The following is a 25960-nucleotide window of genomic DNA, read 5'->3' on the forward strand; positions in this document are numbered from 1 at the left end:
TCTCCCTACTTGACAGTAATATCCGTGGGAACAGGGCTTTGTCTTTTCACTTGTGTGTCCCCAGTGCACAGTCCAGTGACTGGGACTGCAAATACTGTTGTGTTTGTAGAGGGCCTGAAAATGTTTGGAAAAGTCACCTAAAACTCAGGAGAGGGGTCAGAGTCAAAGCCGGGGAACAAGTGGTGAGAATGTGGAATGATGAGATTGGGGATGGTGAGGGCCAGTGGTGAGGAGGAGGGAGGGTTGAGGCTTGGAAGCTTTCCTTTAGGGCACTGGGAGGGAGAAGTCTGCAAAAGAGCACAAGCGGGGAAGAAGAAAGTCAACCGGGAAGAAGAAAGTCAGCCAGGATGAGGCAGTCATCGTGGTGCTCACAGGTGGGGAGAGAGGCATTGTAAGAAGAGGCTGTTGAATTGGTTGTTAGGTGGCGATTGGTGACCTCTGAAAGGGCAGTTTCAAGGAAGTCTTTGGATTAAGAAGCCAAATTTCCTGAGATGAGAATGATTTTTTTTTTTTTTTTTTTTTTTTTTGAGACGGAGTCTCGCTCTGTCGCCCGGGCTGGAGTGCAGTGGCACCATCTCGGCTCACTGCAAGCTCCGCCTCCCGGGTTCACGCCATTCTCCTGCCTCAGCCTCCCGAGTAGCTGGGACTACAGGCACTCAACGCCACCTCGCCTGGCTAGTTTTTTTTTGTATTTTTAGTAGAGACGGGGTTTCGCCGTGTTAGCCAGGATGATCTTGATCTCCTGACCTCGTGATCCGCCCGTCTCGGCCTCCCAAAGTGCTGGGGTTACAGGCTTGAGCCACCGCGCCCGGCCGGAGAATGATTTTTATAAGCTGAAAACCAATAAAAGTAATTTTTTTTAAAGAAATGAAGGTGAGTGAATGATGCCAGCAGAGCAGAGAGGGAAGGAATAGTATTTTGAGGTGATGGCAGGGTACAGCTGATATTATAACATGTTTTAAAAACTAGAGCTTATGCAAACAGGGCCGTAGACAAAAGGAGTCAACAGGAGAGGAAAGGATTGCAGATATGGAAAGAGAATGGGAGGATGTTCCCTGAAGAGGCAGGGAGGAGGCAGTCAACTCAGGGCAAAGCGGAGGGGTGGAGGTTGCAGCCTCTGTCTCCTAGAGGGAATTGGGGAAGTATGTTATGAGATGGAGCCAGAGATGGAGGCTGCTCATTACATGGTGTGGGAGCCTTGCTTGCAATATGGCCCCCCACCATATTGTTAGTTCTTTGGTGAAAAGGATGACTTTATTTGGTGCTCTCTCGCTCAGGTCTTGTGAATTTAATTAGGTTGACTTTTCAAAGACAAATGATGTTATTAAAGGCTTAAAAAAAATATGTGTGGTATTTCATTAGGCTCTATTGGAATTTTTGTCCTGAGGGAAAGTTGCCCAGCTGGATGAAACCATGGATTAAATGCCCTATTGAGAAAAAAGAAAAGAGCAGACAAAAATATGGGATTAACAGAACGGGATTTATATACAAAAAGGGGCTATTTAACTTCTCTTGGATTTGGTGGCATGGAATTGTCTGTAATACTAAGTACTACTCTGGGTACAGTAACCCTGAAAGAAGTGCTTTCCTCGGTGTCCTTAACTTGGGAGAGAGAAGTCGGATACAAGAGCAAAGGAAAAATGAACAATCATTGCTTTTTCAGATAGTTAAAGAGACATGTTGCCCCCACCCCCACACCGTGTTTTTTTTTTTTTTTTTTTTTAAACGGTAAGCAACACAGAAAAGATAGAATGGCAAAGACAGTCGTTTAAATGACCCAGGTCTTAACAAAGCACTACGGATTGTTTAAACAAAGGCTTTTTGTTTTGTTTTTGTGTCTGCAGCCAGTCTGCTGTTTCAGCAATTCTATTTTAACTCCCGATAAAGTAAGTAACTTGAGTGGCTTCTATATTTCACTCAGGGCAGCATAAAAACGCTACATTGAAGGTACTGTGGATAAGGTTTGTTATTCACGGTACAACTGAAGTCTCTGGTGTTGGCTTAGAATCTTTGCAGGCTATTTGATCTTGAGTAACCTTGGTGATGCTCCTCTGCTGCCAGTGATATGGCTTTATAATTCTAAAGTGAAACGAGATCGCCTTCAGTTTGGCGGCTCTCTCTGGTGGTGCTTAGCTAGGACTTGCAGACTCTCAGCACACTCGCATTAATCATGGCATCAGAAAGCTTTCACCTTAATTTAAATCAGATTTAGTTCTTCAAGGCTTCCTAAATTCATTTGGGCACGTGACAAGAAGAAATGTTAAAAGCTGATTTTCTGCAATGGCAAATGACATTTTAATAGTAATTCTTGCCGTGGCGTGCAATGAAAAACAAAGCTAACAAACAGTTTATCCAGTGGCTCAAGTTTTAATGTTTAACTCCTAAGGGTTTTTTTGTTGTTGTTGTTTGTTTGTTTTGTTTTGTTTTTGGAGGTTTTAATTTCACTCTAATAGGAATTAATCACAGAGCAAGAATATTAATCAAAATGGCCTTTTATTTTTAACCCTTCTACATAAAATGAAATTGTCTATAGTGTTTAATGTCAGTGACAGAGATATTGATCCCAAGACATGGGGGAAGACCAGTCTTTCTAAAATGTGTTAATGCATTGTTAACAAATTCATTTCCAGTTAGACTGTTGAGCTGATGACCACAATTAATAGTGTATTTTCCCTCTGTGGTTCGTCCCAACCGGCTCATTTTATTTTGCTAAATATACAATGTAAATTGAAATGAGAAGTCATATGGAATTGTGCTATTATAAAATAATTTTTAGGCAGTCTGCTCATCATTCCTTTTTTTTCCCCCTCCCTTGGCAAAGAAACCTGTCCATTTCAAAGGTGGCATTTTGTCACCACCTCCTCTCTTCCATCTTACTCCCCGCCTAAACTTGCCTGCAAGGTTTTTCTGAAAATGCAGCTTTCCTGTGGCATCTGTTCTGTCTGACTAGAAAGCTTTGGGGAGTTGTCCATGATGCCGTTAACTTTTTAATCCTAGATTGGTCAGTTTCCCTGAAATTCTACTGAGGCAAAATTTCCTTGGATAGATAACCATGATGGTGCACCAGACATCGTCTTCCTTATTCATTCTGTTCCACCTACTCTCCTCTCATCCACCTATTACTCAAATATGTGAGTTGTGGATGGGAGAAGAGGCCCATTTAATGGGAGATCAGGTCATATGCTTTGGGTTGATGAAGGCGGAAAATGTGGCCGAGGATAAAATCTACCTGGGTGAGCAGTGGGGCCATCACTTTTGTAGTATAGTTAAAATACCCTTTCAAGCATGCTGCTGAATAAATACAGATCATTCATTCATTTAAGGAACTCACTGAGCACCAGCCAGCCACCCACATTGAGTCAGATCATGCAGGGCTTAGAAACCATTAGGAGGACTCTGGCTTTTACATTCAGGGCGTGGAGAGATTTGAACTCAGAAGTGACATAATCTGACTCATTATTTTGAAATGAATCAATCTGATTGTGCGTTGAAAGTTCACAGTAAAGGAGACAAGGGAGTCAAAGTAGGAGACCAGGTGGAGGTCACCATCAGGCGAGAGATGGTGGTGGCCTGATCAGGAAGCTTTCCCTGCAGTTGCAACTGGAGTGGAATGTTAAAATAAATGTTAGAACCCTCCAAGCACTTTAAGGGAATCTTGACATGTAAGACACATTTCTACAGTAGCAAAACTAAAGCTTTTCCTGGAACAAAATGGCATTCTTTAGGGACTAAAGGTAGATACCAGATATAGCATTCCCCCACCATTGATCTGTACCGTATCAGCTAAATTCTTTATCTTATGTTCCCTTTTAAGTTATTCACTTGGTGAGTGTGGATCATTTGTGACATAATAAAAAGAACAGACCAACCCTCTTTTCCTTTGGGCCTTTTATCATTTCTCACGTGGAGTATATAGGAAGCAAAATTCTATTGCCCTCTTTGGGAGCCCCGCCTAACACCTCCTCTAAGTGGAGAAGACTTCTCCTCTTTCACTTTCACCTCCACCCTAAATGGATATCATATTGATCCCTTTAATTTTATTTCTACTTCTCTTTAGGTATTTGTCTTACTCTGAAACAGTTTTCTCACGGTGTGGCTCACAGGACGCTGCATCAGCATTGATTGAGAACTTGCTAGGAATCCAAGTTCTCAGGCTGCACCCCAGACCTACTGAATCAGATATGGGAGTGGACTCAGCAGTGATTTTATAACGAGCCCTCCCGGGGATTCTGATGCACCTTACTTTGGGACGCCACTGCTCTGTACATTGGCCTGTGAATTTGTCTAATCAGGCAGCTAAACTGTAAGCACCTTGAAGGCTGGAATGTAACCCTTTAGTCCCACTACCCGATACAAGCTACAAGTTAGGATTCCAAGACACAGCTCCCCAGTTTCAGAGTTGGAGCTCTTGACTGCTGCTGCTTTTCTCTCTCGTTGGTGGCAAAGGTGACTTGAGAAACTGGTGTTGATGCCTCTGTGTATTCATTCTGTGTTTTCTCCAAGTTAGCTCTGCCTTGACTATCTGAAAGAGGAGTGTTCAGAGGCTTAGAAAGAAATGGCTGGCCAAAGCACAGGTCAGGAAAATCACTGAATCTGGAGGTTGGAAAGAAAACATAATTGTTGCCAGCTTGACTTTCCCTTTTCCATCTTTCTGGTAGTATAAGTCTAGATAACTTTCATCCTCTTTTTTTTTTTTTTTTTTTTTTTTGAGACAGAGCCCCACTCTGTTGCCCAGGCTGGAGTGCAGTGGTGCCATCTTGGCTCACTGCAACCTCCACCACCTGGGTTCAAGCAATTCTCCTGTCTCAGCCTCCTGAGTAGCTGGGACTACAGGCACCCACCACCACGCCCAGCTAGTTTTTGTATTTTAATAGAGATGGAGTTTCACCATATTGGCCAGGCTGGTCTTGAACTCCTGACCTTGTGATCCGCCTACCTTGGCCTCCCAAATGTTGGGATTACAGGCGTGAGCCACCACGCCTGGCCTCATCTTCCTTTTTTGAGGCAATTCCCTTCAGGAAATTTCCCTTTTTCTTGACACCAGGGTGATAGTTGGCATATTTTCATATTGACTCTCTCTTTCTTGCTTCACCTGCAGCTAAGCATATTGTACTCCATTATCTGGAATGTTTTGTCTTTATAGGTTCCATTAAGAGATAAAATATTTACTTTTAGAACTTTTAGAAAGTCTTGGGCTTAATCATTAAAGACATATTTTCTCTTTTTTATGTTTTATATTGCTTTGAATGCTAAGTGTCACTGAAGTGATAATTCGTGAAGAAGTGGTCTTATGGGCTCAAATTTGCATTTATTAGGAGGTAAATTTGAGTTTAATACTTGAAATATAAAAGCACGCTTTTATGCTGTTATACATATTCCTGTATAGCTACATAACAACTCTTGCTCTAAAAAGAGGGCAAGGGAGAAAAGAATAAATCATTAGTCTAATAATAAACCAAAAGGGCCTATTTATTTGAAACTTATTATTTAAAAACTAGTATAAATTATAAAGGAAAATATTCATTGAAAAGGTCTGTATTAAATACACAGTGTCTTTAAGATTTAAAACAGCTTGTCACCTCTTTGATACGCTACACACAACTGAATAACTTAAATGTTTGAACATCTATTGTCTTTTAATTATGTTCTAGCTTGTTTATTGTTGAAGACAATTTAAATAAATTAAAGTTCAACTGCTTTGAAGAATTTATGGAAAATCTAAATATACTTTTGGAAAATTCATCATGCATGAGGGACAAGGGAGAATCCTAACTACAATATCAGTATGATTTCTTTCTCTTTTCCAATATTGCCAAGCCAAACAAATTAATGAAGGGGTAGGTAAATAAATCCCTTCTATTTTAAATGCACTTTGGTTTGAGTTTTCCTTAAGAAAATAAGTTCTCTAATATTCACAATACATGATATTTAGGTGCAGTCAGTTTTTCCTATGTATTTACTCGCAAGCTCAAACTAGATTATTTAGCTATACAATACTTCAGCTATTGGGCTGGAATTTATTTTCTTCTAAACGTGAATGTTTATAGTCTTATGTATTCTCAGTCCTTCTGGACTAAGATGAAGTTTTGTGATAGAACTGGCCTTTTGCCCTGTTATTAATAATCTGGTGGATTATTAACTGGGATAGAACTTTAAAAACTTCGAACTACCAGAAACTTTATACCTGGGCTTCAGAATCTGTAAGACTGATATAATAACTGCTTTCCTTCAATTCTCAGAGAGTTATTGTGAACACAAATCAGATAATGATAGCAAGAGGCTTTCAGTTTAGAAAAGTGTCAGTAGTATTGGCTTTAAAAATCAGTGATCTGAAAAAAAAATATTTTAGACTCTAGATCATCATAGGACTTTTTCACTGAAGCAGTACATCATGACTGCTGTTTTTATAATTAACTTTGGTACTGGAGTCCTCCCAGTGTTTAATGACCTTGAATTACAGTAGGAAGGTTGCAAAAGATTTAATAGTGTTAAAAATAAATCACATTCAGATTTTAAAATATGGTATATGTAGAATACCATGCTAGAAATACCAAATTATGCTTTAACCTGAATGTTTCAAAACTTTCCTAGCAACTCATACTCATACACGTCAACAGTACCCATGACCTGAAAAATGACAACTGGCCCACTGAACTGGTCCTTCTGGCTTTTCACACTGCAGTGCTTGTTTTAAATACAGTTGACCCTTGAATATAACACGTTTGAACTTGGAGGACCCACTTATATGGATTTTTTCAATACAGTCAGCCCTCCATACATTCTGGGTCCAGCATCTGAAACCAAATGTGAATGGAAAATACAATACTCAGGTATTTTCTGCATCTGAAACCAAATGCGAATGGAAAATACAGTATTCACATTGTGTGAAACCTACATTATACAGAAAACCGACTTTCTGGGTCTGTGATGTGCAGGACTTTAGTATGCATGGATTTGTGGTATTCTGGGGTCCTGGAACCAATCCCCTTCCGATACAGAGGAATGACTGCTGCTTCCATCAGTTCTTTCCCTTTCTCACACAATCCAAGAAGTCAGCAAACTTCTTACTTTTTTTCTTTTAGCATCCACTCATCATCCCACATCATTTCCTTGGGAACTAGAAGAAGAATCCCATCTTAATCCACTTTGCATTCAATTTCTCTTTCTTCTATTTCTCCATCTCCCTCTCATTTAAGCAGGTCATACTTAGTAACCATCTATTTAAGAACTTTGCCCCCTCAGATTATATTTCAGAATCTTTATAATAAATTCAGGAAAATGTTCACTGCATTGTATGCTTTCTCTTATGAAATTTTACACATGAAGAAATCAATCGTGACAAATTACAGAAGTCAGTGGTAAAAATGTCCATGTACTTTTATCAGCATCACTAAGCACCTTGCATTTTCCTCGTGTAGATAATAGCATGTTTAAAGTAGTCCTCTCTTATTTGTGGTTTCACTTTCTATAGTTTCAACTACCTGCAGTCAACCATGGTCTGAAAATTTTAAATGGAAAATTCCAGAAATGAACAGTTTATAAGTTTACATTTAGGATCTTGTTTCTAGCCTGTGGTTGCAGGCATAACCTGGCTTTAAATTATGCTCTGCTTTGCAGTTATTCTCTCAGTTCAGTGTCTAAAAAGTCTTTGCTTATTCATGATGGCTTGCTCTCAGTTTTGTTTCACTCCACAGACAATAAACTCCATTTCTAATGAACAAAACCATGGTTTTAGAACCTGAGATCTGTTGCAACTTGACAAGAGGAAAATTTTCTGAATTTCTCCTAGAGTTGGAATAAATGACAGTGGAATTTGATGAGTTTACTAAATTTCAGAAATTTGATAAGAGCAAAAAATATTGGTCAGCTGTCATGAATTTATATTGTCTAGTCTTCTCTTAGATCCAGCATCATATTTCATTTGTTTTACTACCATTTATTATACTGCCATTAAAACATGTTTTTGACCAGGCGCAGTGGTTCGCGCTTGTAATCCCAGCACTTTGGGAGGCCGAGGCGGGCAGATCACCTGAGGTCAGGAGTTCGAGACCAGCCTGACCAACATAGAGAATCCCAGTCTCTACTGAAAATACAAAAATTAGCCAGGCGTGGTGGTGCATGCCTGTAATCCCAGCTACTCGGGAGGCTGAGGCAGGAGAATCGCTTGAACCAAGGAAGCGGAGGTTGCGATGAGCCGAGATTGCGCCATTGCACTCCACTACAGCCTGGGCAACAAGAGCAAAACTCCGTCTCAAAAAAAAAAAAAAAAAAAAAACTTGTGACATAGATTTCATGGTAGAAAAAGGATGCATTGTCTTTTAAACTGGGCTCAAAAAAGTGACACATACTGGACGTACTAATGTTGAGGCCTCAAGCAACCCTCCCACCTTGGCCTCCCAAAGCACTGGGATTACAGGTGTGACCCACTGTGCCCAGCCCTATAATTTAAATTTCTTATAGGGTTCATCAATGAAGCAAAGAAGACAATTTTGAACAATAAATTAATTTAGTTTAAAAGGACTTTGGACTTCTCTTTATATTTGTAAAGTATTTGAATATCCTGAATTACATAGATAAGTAGCTACAAATGATAATAGTTTATATTGGTTTATTTTACAACAATAAATAGATCTTTAGACTTTAGTTTTACAGAGATAGCAGGAATAGCTTTATTTCTAGGACCACCGGAAAGTTAATTTAGCAGCATAAGTTAATAAATTAATTCCCTCATTGTCTTAAAATTTGGTATGTAAAACTATTGAACTTGAGTCTTATTTATTCAATTTTTTTTTTTTTTTTAGATTCAGGGAGTATATGTGCAGGTTTGTTACATGGGTATGTTGTGTAATGGTGAGCTTTGGACTTGTAGTGTACCCATCACCTAAACAGTGAACACTGTACCCAATAGATAATTTATTTATTTATTTATTTTTTCTGAGATGGAGTTTCGCTCTTGTCACCCAAGCTGGAGTATGATAGCATGATCTTGGGCTGACTGCAATCTGTGCCTCCTGAGTTCAAGCAGTTCTGTTGCCTCAGCCTCCCAAGTAGCTGGGATTATAGGTACCCACAACCATACCCGGCTGATTTTTGTGTTTTTAGTAGAGACGGGGTTTTTCTTTGTTGGCCAGGCTGGTCTCTTAACTCCTGACCCCAGGTGATCTGCCTGCCTCAGCCTCCATTAGTGCTTGGATTACAGGCATGAGCTACTGGCACGGCCCCCTAATAGGTAATTTTTAACCCTCACCCCACTTCCACCCTCCCTCCTTTTGGAGTCCCCAGTTTTATTTATTTATTTCCATCTGTGTGTCCATGTGTACCAATTGTTTGACTCCCACTAATAGGGTGAGAACATGCACTATTTGATTTTCTGTTTCTGAGTTATTTCACTTAGGATAATGGCCTCCAATTCTGTCCAAGTTCCTGCAAATGATATGATTTAATTCTTTTTTTATGGCTGGATAGTATTCCATGATGTGTATCTACTACATTTTCTTTATCCAGTCAACTATTGTTGGATACTTAGGTTGATTCCATGACTCTGCCATTGTGAATAGTGCTGCGATAAACATATGGGTGCAGGTATCTTTTTTCTGTAATGATTTCTTTTCCTTTGGGTAGATGCTCAGTAGTGGGATTGCTGGGTCCAATGGTCATTCTATTTTTAGTTCTTCGCGAAATCTTCATACTGTTTTCCATAGAAGTGGTACTAATATACATTCCCACCAATGGTGTGTAAATGTTTCCTTTTGTCTACATCCATGCCAACATCTGTTGCTTATGACTTTTGTTTTGTTTTTTGAGACTGAATCTCACTCTGTTGCCCAGGCTGGAGTGCAGTGGTGTAATCTCAGTTCACTGCAACCTCTGCCTCCCGGGTTGAAGCAATTCTCCTGCCTCAGCCTCTGGAGTAGTTGGGATTACGGCGTGTGACACCATGCCTGGCTCTTTTTTTTTTTTTTTTTCTTTTTGTATTTTTAGTAGAGGTAGGGTTTTGCCATGTTGCCCAGGCTGGTCTCCAACTCCTAGCCCCAAATGATCCACCTGCCTCAACCTCCCAAAGTGCTGGGATTACAGGTGTAAGCCACCATGCCCGGCCTTGCTTTTTAATTATAGCCATTCTTGAGTGTTATTTTTTAATCTTAGCTTTAAGGTAGCTATTTAAAGAAAATCTAATCCAATATTTACAGAATGTCAGAACTCTGCAGAAAATACCATTTGAAAACTACTAATCAGGCTGGGTTCAGTGGCTCATGTCTGTAATCCCAGTACTTTGGGAGGCCAAGGTGGAAGGATCGCTTGAGTTCAGGAGTTCAAGAGCAGCCTAGGCAACGTAGTGAGTCCCCATATCTAAAACATTAAAAAAAAAAATAATGCCAGGCTTGATGGCATGTGCCTATATAGTTCAGCTACTCAGAAAGCTGAGGTGGGAGGATCACTTGAGCCCAGGAGGTTGAGGCTGAAGTGAGCCGTGATCATCGTGCTACTGCACTCCAGCCTGCATGATAGAGTAAGACCCTGTCTCAAAAAAAAAAAAAAGAACAAAAGTACTAATCATGCTTTATATAACATATAACATTATCTCTGTAGAGTGAGAGTATAGATTCCTTTTTTTTTTTTTTGAGACTGAGTTTCGCTCTTGTTGCCCAGGCTGGAGTTCAGTGGCACAATCTTGGCTCACTGCAACTTCTGCTTCCTGGGTTCAATCGATTCTCCTGCCTCAGCCTTCCTGAGTAGCTGGGATTACAGGCATGCACCACCACACTCGGCTAATTTTGTATTTTTAGACGAGACAGGGTTTCTCCATGCTGGTCAGGCTGGTCTCGAACTCTCGACCTCAGATGATCCTCCTGCCTCGGCCTCCCAAAGTACTGGGATTACAGGCGTAAGCCACCACGCCCAGCCTGAGAATATAGTTTCTAATCATACTCTTTATTTCAGGAAAATTGCCAAATGGAGAAAATGTGAAAATATTTCTTATAAAGGGTTAGATTAATATGAGTAAATTCTCATTAAAAATATGTTGTGTTCTGGAATTTTCAGAAATTTTCTTTAACTATCACTTTTAATCAATATTACAAGTAGTTGCCACCACAAAATTTTTGACCTATAAGTAACTGAAGTAGTATTAGTTAGCCATTTTATGATTACATTTGCATGTTTTCATTAGCTTGCCATTCTAACAGGTCCTCATTTTTGTCTAATTTGCAGTTCCGAATTGTAAATGTTGTCCTTCCACTCCCACTGTGAGGTATCAAAGGAGAATGAGGACTTTTTTTTAACCCCCTGGCTTGTTTAAAATTGGTCTAATATTTTTAGCCCTCCACTGAAGTGACTGCCGTCTCCTCTTTGAGGAAGAATCGTGGATCCTGATGTCAGAAAGGAACTCTGAAGATGCCCTAGTTTAGTTCTGTGCCTGTAGATGCATGGTTTTTATAAAGCTGTGCAAAGAGAAAACTTTTCCAAAACCACACACGTTTTGTGCCCCTTTAGAAAGTCAGATATTTAAAGGAACCCTGTGGCAAATCCTTTTTTGAGGCAAATGCTCCTTTGTGCATCTTGGTGCTTCAAAGAGCCATTGGAAATTTTCTGACAGCACCTGCCCCAACCCATGAGAGCTGCCAGTGCAGTGCTTTCCTCTCAAAGAGGATCCTCCTTTCCGCACAGCCAGTGGCCCCAGTACCCCTGAAGTCCAAAGTACCATAGTGGTGCCAGACCTTCCTCTGTGGACTGGCAGATGTCTCAGGCTGGCACCCACCTTCCTATTAAATTCCACACAATATTTACAGGCTGTTTGACATCAAAATTAAATTGAGAAAATTAATATAAAATGAGAACATTATAATCCATGATCTCGTGTGTCCCTTCTAGCTAAAATGCGTCTAGGAAACAAGCATAGCATGAGCATCGCTTTTTTTTCCTGTGTGGAATACTTTCACATAATCTAGTAACTAAGGCCATGGGTTAAGATTCCAAGTCCACTGCTCACTTGCATAACATTATAGAGCAAATAACATAATTACCCTAAACATCAATGTCCTGTGAGTAAAGTAGAATTAATGATGGTGTCTACCTCACAGGGTAGTTGTGAGCTCTGAATGCAATCTTATCAAGTATTAATTTAATATTAATATTAATTGAAATATGGTATGTAGTGTGTACTAGGGACTTTAATAATTCTTAACTGTTTTTACCATTATTTCAAAATCCTGTTAATGCCTAGAAAAATATAACTTTGAAAAGTAAAAAAGAAGAGTAAATATAAAGTAAGCAAAGAGGAATACAGCTTTTTAATGACCTTCTTCCCCTCCCTGCGTGCCCCTCTGCAGAATGTGATAAGTTGCGGCATGATGGCTACCGCAGTTCTCAGTACTACTCTCAGGGACCCACCTTTGCGGCCAACGCCAGCCCACTCTGTGATGATTACCAAGACGAAGATGAAGAAGCAGATCAAAAGGTAAGCTTCAAAGTTCAACACGGAGTCCTGGGTTGGATTCCAGAACACAGAAAGGATATATGTAGACAAACTGGTAATATCAAAATCAAGCCTGTATTTTAATCAATAGTATTGTCTCAAGTGAATTTCTTGGTTTTGACAAATGTGCCATAATTATGTAAGAGGATAACATAAATGGAAACTGGGTGAAGGGTACACAGGAAACTCTCAATACTCTTTGCAGCTTTTCAGAAAATATAAAACTATCCTGATTTTTAAAAAGGTAAGATTAGAATCTAAAGAATTTATAAAGGAGACATAAAATCAGTGTATTTGTGCATCTAAAATATTCTTTTTTGGTTAGAAAAATAAAGGGCTTTTTTCTCTTGTTTGATTTTTCATATGACCAAGAACTCAGTTATATGACAAAGAAGAACTCTGATCATAATAGTAGAACCCACTGCTTTACAGTGGTCAGTGTTATTCATAGAGATAGAATAGAAACAGTGCATTTACTTAATATTATTGCACTAGCCAATTCATTTAGTGATGCTATTTTACATTTGGGTTCCTTTTCCTCTGCCATCTCTGGCGATATGCACAAACCACTTAAGATAAGTAATTTTCTTAATACTAAATACATATGAATGAATAAAAATGTATGAAGATTTTGATTTATGTAGTTTTATTTTCATTTATTAAGTAATGTGGATTGACACTGGAATTACTACTTAAAATAAGATTTGATGAATGGTGTTTTGTTTCACAACCATTTTAATTAATTAAAAACTTTCAGTGGAATTAGGCCAATTTATAAATGCCTTATTGATTGAAGAACATTATTCAAAATTTATTGTCCTTTTCCTCAAATAGGTAACTTCAGAGAATAAAATAAGATAAGAATTGATCAAAACATGGGAAATTAAGCCAGGCGTTGTGGCATGCATCTGTTATATCAACTACTTGGAAGGATGAGACAGGAGGATCCCTTGAGCCCGGGAATTTGAGTTGTGGTCACTCCATTGTACTCCAACCTGGGCAGCAAAACAAGACCCTGCCTCAGAAAGCAAAAGGGAAATTACTACCTTAAACTTTTGATCTTCAAATGATCTTAACCCAGATTTTTTCTTTAGATTCACTTTTTTTTTTTTTTTTTGGTGAGACAGTCTTGCTTGCTCTGTCACCCAGGCTGGAGTGCAGTGATGCAGTCTTGGCTCACTGCAACCTCCACCTCCCAGGTTCAAGCAATTCTCGTGCCTCAGCCTGCAAGTAGATGGAATTACAGGTGCATGCCACCACGCTTGGCAGATTTTTGTATTTTCAGTAGATACAGGATTTCACCATATTGGCCAGGCTGGTGGTGCATGCCACCACGCTTGGCAGATTTTTGTATTTTCAGTAGATACAGGATTTCACCATATTGGCCAGGCTGGTCTTGAATTCCTGACTTCAAGTGATCTGCCCACCTCAGCCTCCCAAAGTGCTGGAATTACAGGCACGAGTCACTGCGCCTGGTCTACATTTTTAAATTAATGTTTTAAATTGACAAATCATAATTATATGCATTTATGGAGCACAATGTGATGATTTGATATAGATACACAACATGGAATGATTAAATCAGACTAGCGTATCTGTCACTGTGCTTACCTATTATTTTTTATGGCAAGACATGTGAAATTTGCGCTGTTTGTTATTTTGAAATATACAATTTATTATTAGAGATTGTAGTCATCCTACTGTGCAATAGATATAAAAACTTATTCCACCTGTCTGAAATGTTGTCCCCTTTGATCAACAACTTCTTATTCCTTCCCTTTCCACCTAGATTTTTATCACAGAATGTTTTTCCTAGTTCTTGAAAGGTATTTTCACATATTGGATTGCTCCTTTGAGCCTTTAAAATATACAAAGACAGTATCTTACTATAATGAGTAAAGCATTCATTTCAAAATTAATCTGAACTCTAATTTTGAAAATTTTCATTTTTCTCTTGTTGGCATGAGGGGAAAATGAAAACCAGAAAGTGAATTATAGAGTGAGACTTTTTTTATCCAGATATACATCAGCCTTATACTGATGCTCAGAGAAGAAGAAAAGTTTATAATGGGGCCCAGTGAGACAGATGCTTTCTGGGTGTATATAGTCCACTAGCAAATTGGCATTGTCATGACAGCATCCTAAGATTTTTCTGGAGAATGGAAAAATCATTTCTAATTCTCACATAGCTCTTTGCTTACCATGACACTCAACTCTGAGGGAAGTTAGCCTCTGCACTGGTTTCTACTCCTCTGTACCATTGCCACAGACCCTGACAGCCAAACAGCCCTCTCCCAGATGTGTGTGAGAGTGTGGACAAATCACCCCCAAGAAAACAGGCTCCTATCCTGCTGAAAATGAGTGCAAAGAAAATGGTCATGTATAAGGGAATATATATAAAAGTCATCCTTTATATGATGTGATATGACATGACATCCCAGTAAACACAAATGTTTCCATAATCATCACCTTAGTGTGATTTGCTGACGCTGGCATCACTAGACCGGGAACAAGAAGTTGACGGTGGGACCCTTGATAAGTCTCCTTGGGATCCACAGTGTCCTTCTTTTTGTGAAAGGGAGGAGGTAGGCAGTGGGAGGACCTGTCTGGTGTGTGTGGGAGGAGAGCTATTTTCTGGGGTCCCTCCCAACCCTCTCCAAGTTACAGTGTCTGCCTTCATGGCTTTCCTATATTTGGTCTCTTACAAAAGCACACAGCCACTTTCAAATCTTAGCTTTCTTTGCTGCTATAAATTTTTGTTACTTTTGTGATTTTTAAAAATCCAGGTTTGGTTAGGTGTGTTGGCTCACACCTGTAATCCCAGCACTGTAGGAGGCCAAGGTGACCAGATAGTTTGAGCTCAGGAATTCAAGACCAGCCTGGGCAATGTAGCAAGACCTTGTCTCTACAAAAAATAGAACAAAAACTAGCTGGGTGTGGTAGCACACCTGTAGTGCCAGCTCCTCGGGAGGCTAAGGTGGGAGGATTGCTTAAGCCCAGGAAGTCAAGGCTACAGTGAGACATGTTTGCACCACTGCACTCCAGCCTGGGCAACTGAGTGAGACCCTGTCTCAAAAAAGAAAAAAAAATCAGGTTAATACTTGTTCTTGGGTAAAAGTATTTTGAAATCCTTGGAATATATCATTAGAGATCTTTATGGGGAACTTGTATTTTTCCTTTTCTTAAATATGTAGAACCAAGTTGAAGTATATTAGAAAAATGTTCAATCATTAGATCTGAATGTCATCTCAAGGCAATCTCTGTAAGAAATTGGTTTCAGAATAAAATAAATATCAAATTATCTTATCAAATATATATTAGACATTATTATATACTAATTAAATATCAGCTAACAAATTATACCATCATAATAGCTAACTGCCTGCTTCCCCTTCCTGCCTCCCCCACTCCCTTCTTACATTCTTCTCTTGGAGCAACCTCACTGAGTTTTGTATTAACTTTACCATTTCTTGATTCTGTGCATCAACAAAACCACTTGCCACCGGACTATAACATATAGCCAATTCCACGATCTTGGAGCACATTTCCCATCCTTTTGCTTATTCATCATGGTTGGATTAATTGCAGCACTCTGTTTTTTGTGTTTTTGTTGTTGTTGTTTTTGTTTTGTTTTGTTTTGTTTTTGGGGCAGGGTCTCACTCTGTTGAGTCTGTTGCCCAGGCTGGAGTGCAATAGCACAGTCACAGTTCACTGTAGCCTCAACCTCCTGGGTTCAAGTGATCCTCCTGCCTCAGCCTCCCAAGTAGGTGAGACTCCAGGTGCACATCTCCACACCCAGCTAATTCTTGTATTTTTTTTGTAGAGATGGGATTTTACCATGTTGCCCAGGCTGGTCTAGAACTCCTGGGCTCAAGCAATCTGCCCGCTTTGGCCTCCCAAAGTTCTAGGCTTACAGGCGTGAGTCATCACACTCAGCCTTGTTCTTCTTAACTACATAAAGTTGACAAGTTTTAGTGTGCTGTCAGTGACAAAGATCCTGAAATTGGTATGGAAATTAAACACATAAGCCTTATGTTTTCTCTACCACTTCCTATAGGTCCCTCTCCATAACTCATGTGCGAATGTCTTCAGGTTGAAGTGAGGGTTTCATTTGTGTGCATCTGCATAGTACGTGATTGGCTGCTTAGTTGGCTTATTCATTCAACAGTAATTCCTTGAGTTATTTCTACTAAGTAAATATTTGCTCTGAGTCCAAATCTTTATTAATCTTCATGGCCCTTCCTGCCATTCACTAGGTCACTGTGATGCACGGATGCATCCAAGCTGTACAGCCAGCAGTGGTGGTCATTTAGGACCCAGAAACACTCCTCACAGCTCCGTAATGTGTTCTGAGAAAGAGCTCCTTCAAGCACAGAATTATAATTCCTTTGTAAAATAAGGACTTATTGATCACCTTCTATGTGCCAGAGACTATTCTAGGTGTTGGAGATGTAACAGTAAACCAAATGCAAGAAATCTCTGTCCTTGATGGAGCTTTGATTTCATGGAGAGGCACTAAGAGCAAATACAGTCATGCATTGTGGATACATACTGAAAAATGCATTGTTAGGTGATTAGTCATTGTGCAAATATCATAGGGTGCACTTACCCAAACCTAGATGGTACAGCCTTCTACACACCTAGGCTAGATGGGATAACCCAGTGGCCCCCAGATTCTTTGTCAGCAGGGTCCAGTTTCATGGAAGACAATTTTTTCATGGCCCAGACGTGTGGGTGGGGCAGTTTTGGGATGAAACTGTTCCACCTCAGATCATCAGACACTAGTTGGATTCTCATAAGGAGGGTACAGCCTAGAGCCCTCACATGCACAGTTCACAACAGGGTTTGCGCTTCTATGAGAATCTAATGCTGCCACTGATCTGACAGGAGGCGGAGCTCAGGCAATAATGCTTGCTCGCCTGCCGCTCACCTCCTGCTGTTCAGCCCAGTTCCTGACAGGCCACAAATGGGTACAGGCGCACGGCCTGGGGGCTAGGGACCCCCGGTGTATGGCCTATTGCTCCTAGGCTACAGCATGTTATTATACTGAATACTCTAGATAATTGTAACAATGGTGAGTATTTGTGTATCTGAACATAGGAAAGGCACAATAAAAACACAGTAGAAATGATGAAAAATGGTACATCTGAGCAGGACACTTACCATGAATGGAGCTTGCAGGACTGGACGTTGCTCCGAGTGAGTCAGTGAGTGTGGTGAGTGAATGTGAAGGCCTAAGGCATTATTGTACACTATTGTAGGCTTTATAAACACCGTAGACTTAGGCTGCACTATATTTATAAACAAAAATTTTTCTAGCCAGTTTCAGTAGGTCACGCCTGTAATCCCAGCACTCTGAGAGGCCAAGGTGGGAGGATTGCATGAGTCCAGGAATTCAAGACTAGCCTGGGCAACAAACTGAGACCCCATCTCTACAAAAAAGCAATATGTTTCTTTCTTCAATAGTAAATTAGCCGTAGCTTACTGTAACTTTTTTACTTTATAGGCTTTTAAATTTTTTAAACTTTTTGACTGTTTTGTAATAACACAGCTTAAAACATAAATACATTGAATGGCTGTACAAAGATATTTTCTTCATATCCTTATTCTGTAACAGTTTTTTTTCTTTAAGATGTTTAATAAAAAAGTTTAAAGAGGAAAACACTAAGACACAAACGCACACACTAGCCTTGGCCTACACAGGGTACAGGGTCAGCAGCATCAATATCACTGTCTTCCCCTCCACATCTTGTCCTACTGGAAGTTCCTCAGGGGCAGTAACACCCATGGAGCTGTCATCTCCTGTGATAACAATACCCTCTTCTGGAATATCTTCTGAAGGACTGGCCTGAGGCTGTTTTACAGTTAACTTTTTTTCATAAGTAGGAATACCTTCTAAAATAACAAAATATATAGTATGGTAAATACATAAACCAGTAGCAGAGTCACTTCATATCTTTATTTTGTATATCATTACCAAGTATGATGTATTGTGCGTAATTGTGTCATATTTTGTTTTTTTGTTTGTTTGTTTTGAGATGGAGTTTTGCTCTTGTCACCCAGGTTGGAGTGCAGTGGCATGATCTCGACTCACTGCAACCTCTGCCTCCTGGGTTCCAGCAATTCTTAGTAGATTTTTAGTAGAGACGGGGTTTCACCATGTTGTCCAGGCTGGTCTCAAACTCCTGATCTCAGGTGATCCACCCACCTCGGCCTCCCAAAGTGCTGAGGCTACAGGCGTGAGCCACCGTGCTGGGCCTCAGTTGTGTCATATTTTTATATGAGTCTTAGGGCAGTGAGTTTGTTTACACCAGAATCACCACAAGCAGGAGTAATGTGTTGTGCTATGTTGTGATGCCCGCGACATCATTAGGCAATAGAAATTTCTCAGCTCTGTTATGATCTTATGGGTCCACCATCGTATATGCGGCCTGTTGTTGACTGAAATGTCATTATGCTGCACATGACTGTAAGTAATTTTGCTCTGTTAGAGAGTGGCATATACTCTGGAGTAAAATCAACTGGAGGGACAGTTGCAATGTTAAATGAAAAGGGTAGGCCTTCCTCAGCATAGAGGTGATTGGGATTGAAAGAATGAACATTTCTGAAAGAACATTTTAGAAACAGAAAAATCATTCATTTCTGGAAGAACATTTTAGAAACAGAAAGCAGCCAGTGCAGTAAATGTTTCTTAAGAGTGTATGTGGGGCTGGGCGCAGTGGCACATGCCTATAATCCCAGCACTTTGAAAGGCCTAGGTGGGTGGATCACTTAAGGTCAGGAGTTTAAGACCAGCCTGCACAACATGCTAAAACCCTGTCTCTACTAAAAATACAAAAATTAGCTGGGTGTGGTGGCAGGTGCCTGTAATCCCAGCTACTCAGGAGGCTGAGGCAGGAGAATTGCTTGAACCCAGGAGGCAGAGGTTGCAGTGAGCCAAGATCATGCCACTGCACTACAGCCTAGGTGACAGAGCCAGACTCTGTCTCAAAAAAAAAAAAAAAAAAAAAGTATGTGATGTATCAGATGCTGCAAAATTCAAAGATTAATAAGATATTTTACATGCCTTAAGGATTTTACAGCTCTCCAGGGTAGAGAAAACTAAGTAGAATAAAAAGCATTATATATAACCTGCTGTTATAAGTGTTTGGCATATAGTACTAGGTGAAAAAGAAATTATTCTGACTTGGATAATCAGGAAATGGGGGAGGGATCCAGAGATGGTAAAGTATGTAAGAAGAATGGTTACGGGGCTATTGCAACAGTCAAGATGGCACTGAGGACTGAGACCAAAAGTATGGTTGAATGATGAGGAAGGGGGTGGTTAAGAGATGGGGCATTCCAGAGTTAGGAGACTAGTTTCAAGCTTTAATTCTGCCACTTGCTGTGTTTCTTTGGATGCATCACACCCCTTTAAGGCATGAATTTCCTTATATAGAAAGTGGGGAGTGGAAGAAGATTGTTCTCTGTGAGCTTGCAGGACTGGAAGTTGTTCTGGGTGAGTCAGTGAGTGTGGTGAGTGAATGTGAAGGCCTAGGGCATTATTGTACTCTGTGAGCTTTTGAACAAACAGTTTATTCATTCTTTTTTTTTTTTTTTTGTGAGGCATACACATTGCTTTATTTAAAAAATACGGCGAAGGGAGCCAGGCGAGGGGGCTCATGCGTGTAATCCCAGCACTTTGAAAGGCCTAGGTGGGTGGATCACCTGAGGCCAGGAGTTTGAGACCAACCTAGACAACATGGCGAAACCCCATCTCTACTTAAAAAAACAAAAATTAGCTGGGCATGGTGGCACACACCTATAATCCCAGCTGCTAGGGAGGCTGAGGCAGGAGAATCACTTGAACCTGCGAGGCGGAGGTTGCAGTGAGCCAAGATCACGCCGCTGCACTCCAGCCTGGGTAACAGAGCCAGACTCTGTCTCAAAAAAAAAAAAAAAAAGGTGAAGGGAAAATATCTAGCTATTTGAACGTAATTATTCCAAACATAGAAAACACACAATTAAAACAAGTGAAGGAAAGCTACTATAAAATAACAGCTTAGATACTTTTTAAGGATCACTTATAGTAAATCTAGAAATGGAAAAAAAAAAATCACAGAGACAGAATCTGTTTAGCGCTAAGTGCAAATGCTGCTGAGATGTTAGCAGACTGAGACTCAGAATTGAAGCACCACAGCTGTTCTCCAGTGGCCTAGGGATGCTCTCTTCTCCCGCGCTCCCATCTTCAGCCTTCCTGCCCTGACCTCTCTTCAGAAGTGCCTGGCGAAGGCAGCAATGGCGACCACCTGCAGGATGGCCTCCAGGCTGTGGAGCACCAGGAGTATGGCGCTGAGGGCCCAGTCCACCCACAACACCAGCGTCTGCCAAAGCAGGAAGTGGGCAGAGAGGAGGACGGTGCCAGCCGTGATGGCCAGGCTGGCGACCAGCAGCCTCTCAGCCTCTGTCAGGTTGCCCCTGGTGCCCAGATATAACTATACTGCTTCCAGAGTCCCCATCAGAAACAACGAAGTGAGATCGAGGACCAGGTAGCGGTAAGGATAGCTGAACACCTGACCTTGCGTGCAACTGCCATCTTGCTCGCCCCCTCATTCATTTACTGAGTAAATATTCAGTCTTGCCAATATGCCAAGCATTGTTCTAAGTACTGAGAAGCCATCAAGTGAACCAAAGCCCCTTCTACTGAAGGGAAGATCATGGTGAACAAACAAGCATCATACAACACCAGGTGGTGACAAGTGTTATGAAGGTAAATAAAACAATGGTAAGGAGAGTTCCAGAGCGACAGGACTGCCAGTTTAGATTGAGTGTCCAAGAAGGACTCAGAATCGTCATTAGAGCAGACCATCAAGTGACATGTAAGAACGTCACCCAAGTGGGAGTTGAGCAGTGAGAACACATGGACACAGGGAGGGGAACATCACACACCAGGGCCTGTCAGTGGAGTGGGGAGAAAGGGGAGGGAGAGCATTAGGGCAAATACCTAATGCATGTGGGGTTTAAAACCTAGACAACTGATTGATAGGTGCAGCACACCACCATGGCACATATATATCTAAATAACAAACCTGCACATTCAGCTCATGTATCCCAGAACTTAAAGTAAAATACAAAATAAAATATTAAAAAAAAAAGAACATCACACATGGGAAGGCCTGGAAACCTTCTTGTAGTTACCCTGCGGGAAGAATAGCCACACACCAGATCAGGTAGGCACGGAGCAAGGGGAAGAGTGGTGATAATGACTTTGGAGGAAATAACCAAGGACCAGATCACATAGGACCTAATTAGCCATAGTAAAGATTTTGGATTTGTTGCTCCTGGGTGAGATGGGAGTCACTGGGGGAGTTGAGCAGGGAAGTAACATGATCTGATTGATTATTTAATGGGATTTGTCTGTAGGAAAATTAGACCATAGACAGTGGAAGACAGAAACACAGAGACAAGACAATAGGCCCTTGCAATAATCCAGAAAAGCGATGGCCAAGGGTGGCTGGGACCAGAATGGCAGTGGTGGGGTTTCTAGGTTTATTTGGAAAGTGAATCCTATAGGATTTGCTTAAGTTATGAGACAAAGAAGAGTTGAGGATAACTCCATCTGCTATTTTTCTAGCTTGATCTCTCTAGAATCTCATTACAAAAATTATTTTACCCCCTGAGAAAGTCTCACCCATTAACCCTGCCCTCTTCATGTCCACACTCATCCTTCCCCAGCTTATATTACATGGCCTGCCATTGCACTCACTTCTTTGCACACATTTTCAACTCTGCTGGCTCCTTTCTCCTTCTGCCACTTTCCTGGCCAAGAACCCAACTCCAGTTTGATCCAACTCTTCCCTGCTTTGCACTAAAGCCTGATTGGTTGGTTAAACGAGGCTAGAGAAGGACGCCAGGGTGTGTTTCACTGAATGTATGACCTCAAGCCTCAAGTGCTGCCTAGCAATCCTACTATATTAACTCATCAGTTCATTCTTCCGCTCTCCCAAGTAATATTTCATACCTTCTCAAATCTCCAAACACAACTTCTTTTGTGTCACTTGCAGATCCTGCCTGCTGTGGTTTGGAAATGGATCGAGTTTGTCCCCACCAAAACTCATGTTGAAATGTAATCCCACTGTGGTAGTGTTGGAAGTTGGGGCCTAGTAGGAAGTGTCTGGGCTGTGGAGGAAGATCCCTCATGAATAGCTTGGTGGTGTTCTTTGGCTTGGTAGTGAGTTTCTGCCCTCTGTCTTGATGGGATTGGTTCTCGTGGAAATAGATTAGTTCCAGTGAGAGTCAGTTGTTATAAAGCTGGGAACCCTCAGATCCTCCCCTCATTGCACATGTCTGCTTCCCTTTTGATCATCTCTACCATGTTGTGACACAGCGTGAGAGCCCTTGCTAGAAGCCAGGGCCATGCCCTTGAACTTCTCAACCTGTGAAATCCTAAGCTAAATAAACCTCTACTCTTTATAAACTACCCAGTCTCAGATATTCTTTTATAGCAACAGAAAACAGACTCAGACTCTGCCCTTTGTATTTGCTGCACTAGGAAAACAAAAGCACTCGGGTCATATCTTTTCACCACCAAACCCATCAAACTTCTTACATCTCCTCCTTTATGCTCTCACCCTTTCCCGCCATTGCAATGCCCTGCTCTGTCCCAAGTGGCTAGCTCAGGGCCTGGCACACAGTAGGCACTCAGTATTTTTCCAGTGGGATGAATAAGGACAACTTCTCAAGGACTCCATATTTGCAATTCATCCCTGTCTCTTAGCCCTAATCAATTTTCTGTCTTGATTACATCATAACCATCATTATACAAACATATTTTTGTATATTTTCTTTCATCTTGAAGAAACCCTGCTTTGACCTTTCATCCCCCTCAAATTTCTACCACATTGTTCAGTTCAACTTTATAATTAAACATGTCCAAAGAACTGTCTAGACTTGCCATCTCCACATCCGTTTTTCACAATCTCTTTTGAAGCCCCTGCAAACAAACTTTTATCCCCCGCGCATACTTAAACTACTCTTGTTAAGTCTACCAATCACCTCCACGTTGCCAAATCTAATATTTAATAGTTAATTCTCAGACCTCATCTTACTCAGCCTCTCAGCATTTGACATTGTTTATGATTCTTTTCCTCTAAGAATACTTGGCTCTCATGACATGACACACTCCTGGTTTTCCTCTTCCCTCACTGGCCATTGCCTCTCAATCATTTGTTGGATAGTCCTTTTCTTCCAAATACCTAAAAGTTGGTTTAACTCAGGGCTCAAACCTTGAACCCCTGCTACTCTGTAACAGGCTCACTCCTTGGGTGATTTCATCGAGTCCCATGGCTTTAAGTGCCATGCGCTGATGTTTTGTAAATGTATATCTTTAGCCCAGACTCATGCAGTTACCTGCTTACTTTCCATCTCCACTGAAATGTCTTACAGGTATCTCAAACTTGTCCAAATCCAAATATGTGATTCTCACATTTCTTTTCAAAAAAAAAAAAAAAAAAAGCTTCCTTCTTTCATAGTTTTTGCAAAACCACCTCAGTAAACCACAACTCCATTCTACCAGTTAGTTAAGTCAAAAACCTAGGGCAGGGTCTCTATTCTTTTCTTTTTCTCGCACCTTCAGCAACTTCTGTAGGACTACCAATTTTTGAAACACCTTTAAAACCTCAATTCAGGCATCCTGCAATGGGTAGGTCAGGGGGTATGTCCATAGAGTAGGCAGCCGAGGCAGGTTAGAAGTGAGGCTGTGAAGGATTCAGGTAGGTGTTAGATGGGCCGTGCTGTGGATATTGAGTTCACCAGGAGTGATAACAGGAGTGCTGGTGGAGGGAGGCTGAGGTGGGCTCACAGAGGGGCAGTGCTAAGTGAAGGAATTCCTTTATTGCATAGCTAACAGGAAATCTCTGACACATTTTTAAGCAGAGAATTTTATGATTAGGAGTAAAAATTGTATATAGTAATCCCTCAGTATCCATGGGCAACTGGTTCCAGGATTTCCCACAAATACCAAAATCTGTGGATGCTCAAGTCCACAGATGCTTAAGTCTATCAGATGATGTAGTATTTGCATATAAGCTACACATATCCTCTCATATACTAGATCACCTCTGATTACTTATAATAACTAATATAATATAAATGCTATGTAAACAGTTGTTATACTGTATTGTTTAGGGAATAATGACACAAAAAATGTCTGTATATATTCAGTTACAGACACAGCCATTCTTTTATTTTTTGTTCAAATACTTTTAATCCGTGGTTGGTTGAATGCACAGATACAGAACCCACAGATACAGAGGGCTGACGTATATCATCTTTTGATAGATGGGAGATACATAGGTAATTTTGAAACTGATTTTCCAGTTTATACAGTGTATCAAAACTGACCCTAGAAAAGAGGAAATATTTTATCAGAGTGATTACCATGAAAAAAACCCAAATCTTATCAAACGTTTACATCAAATTGAAAAAAATACCCAAGCCCAGATGGTCTTGTGTATGTTGGGTAGGAGTGGTCTTCTACGAAAGATGTTAAAGAATAGGTAAGTCCAATGCTTAAAACTTTTTCAGAGCAAAGGGAAAAAGTGCAGTTCTTTTTAATGAATTAGTTTAACACTGATGCCAAAACCTGGCAAAGATTGTACGAAGCAGAAAATTAACTAGCCAGTCTCACTCATGAATATTGGCTTTAGAGATCATAAATAAAACAGTAGGAAATGTAATCTAACAGCTCATTAAAAGAACTATTCCAAAATCAACCTGGGTTTATTCCAATAGTAATGCAAGGATACTTGATACTGGGCAATCTAATTATATATTAATAATATTAATAGATCTGAAGAGAAAAATTTTATATAGTCAAAATTGTAGATATTGACAAGTTGTTTGGTACAATTTAATGGCCATTCTTGATTTTAAAAAATATAGCAGAACTTAACAAAGTTTATCTGCCTTGTCCTCCAAATCCCACAATTTTTAATGAGCTGTTCCCACTAGAATGCGATATAAGAGAAGGACATTCACTATCATTATTACCACTTAGCATAGTATGGAAAGAGGTAGCCAACAAAATCAGGAAAGCTGTAGAATAAAAAGGGCAAAAGTGAGAAAGATTGAGATTATGTTACCACTCTTTGTTCGTGGTTAAGTCTATATACTGGGTAAATCCAAGAAAGTAATATTTCAAAATTTCTATAAATAACAGAGTTCAATGATATAGTAAGGTATAAAATTAATATATAGCAATCAATAACTTTCATATCTACAAAGTCAAATTAGAAGATACAACAGGAAAAATCTATTTAAAATAGCTATTGCAAAGTACAGATAAATTTAGTAAGAAAAGGACAAGATCTATATGAAAGAAACTTTAAAAAATACTATATGGTCGGGTACAGTGGCTCATGCCTGTAATCCCAGCACTTTGGGAGGCCAAGTTGGGTGGATCACCTGAGGTCAGGAGTTCAAGACCAGCCTGGCCAACATGGCAAA

At 40.3% G+C, this 25960-nt stretch overlaps 1 protein-coding gene across 2 annotated transcripts in view; it reads left to right on the forward strand.

The window, feature by feature from the left end:
* The window catches only part of NHSL1 (NHS-like 1), a 159526-nt gene that overhangs the window by 95844 nt on the left and 37722 nt on the right, over positions 1 to 25960 (forward strand). For both annotated transcript variants that reach the window (XM_011978414.1, XM_011978415.1), the window contains exon 3: positions 12330 to 12457. In XM_011978414.1, coding sequence (XP_011833804.1) covers positions 12330 to 12457 — 128 coding nt within the window. The remainder of the gene's footprint in view (positions 1 to 12329; positions 12458 to 25960) is intronic.

Source organism: Mandrillus leucophaeus, unplaced genomic scaffold (assembly GCF_000951045.1).
Source record: "Mandrillus leucophaeus isolate KB7577 unplaced genomic scaffold, Mleu.le_1.0 Scaffold194, whole genome shotgun sequence".
Lineage (NCBI taxonomy): Eukaryota > Metazoa > Chordata > Mammalia > Primates > Cercopithecidae > Mandrillus > Mandrillus leucophaeus.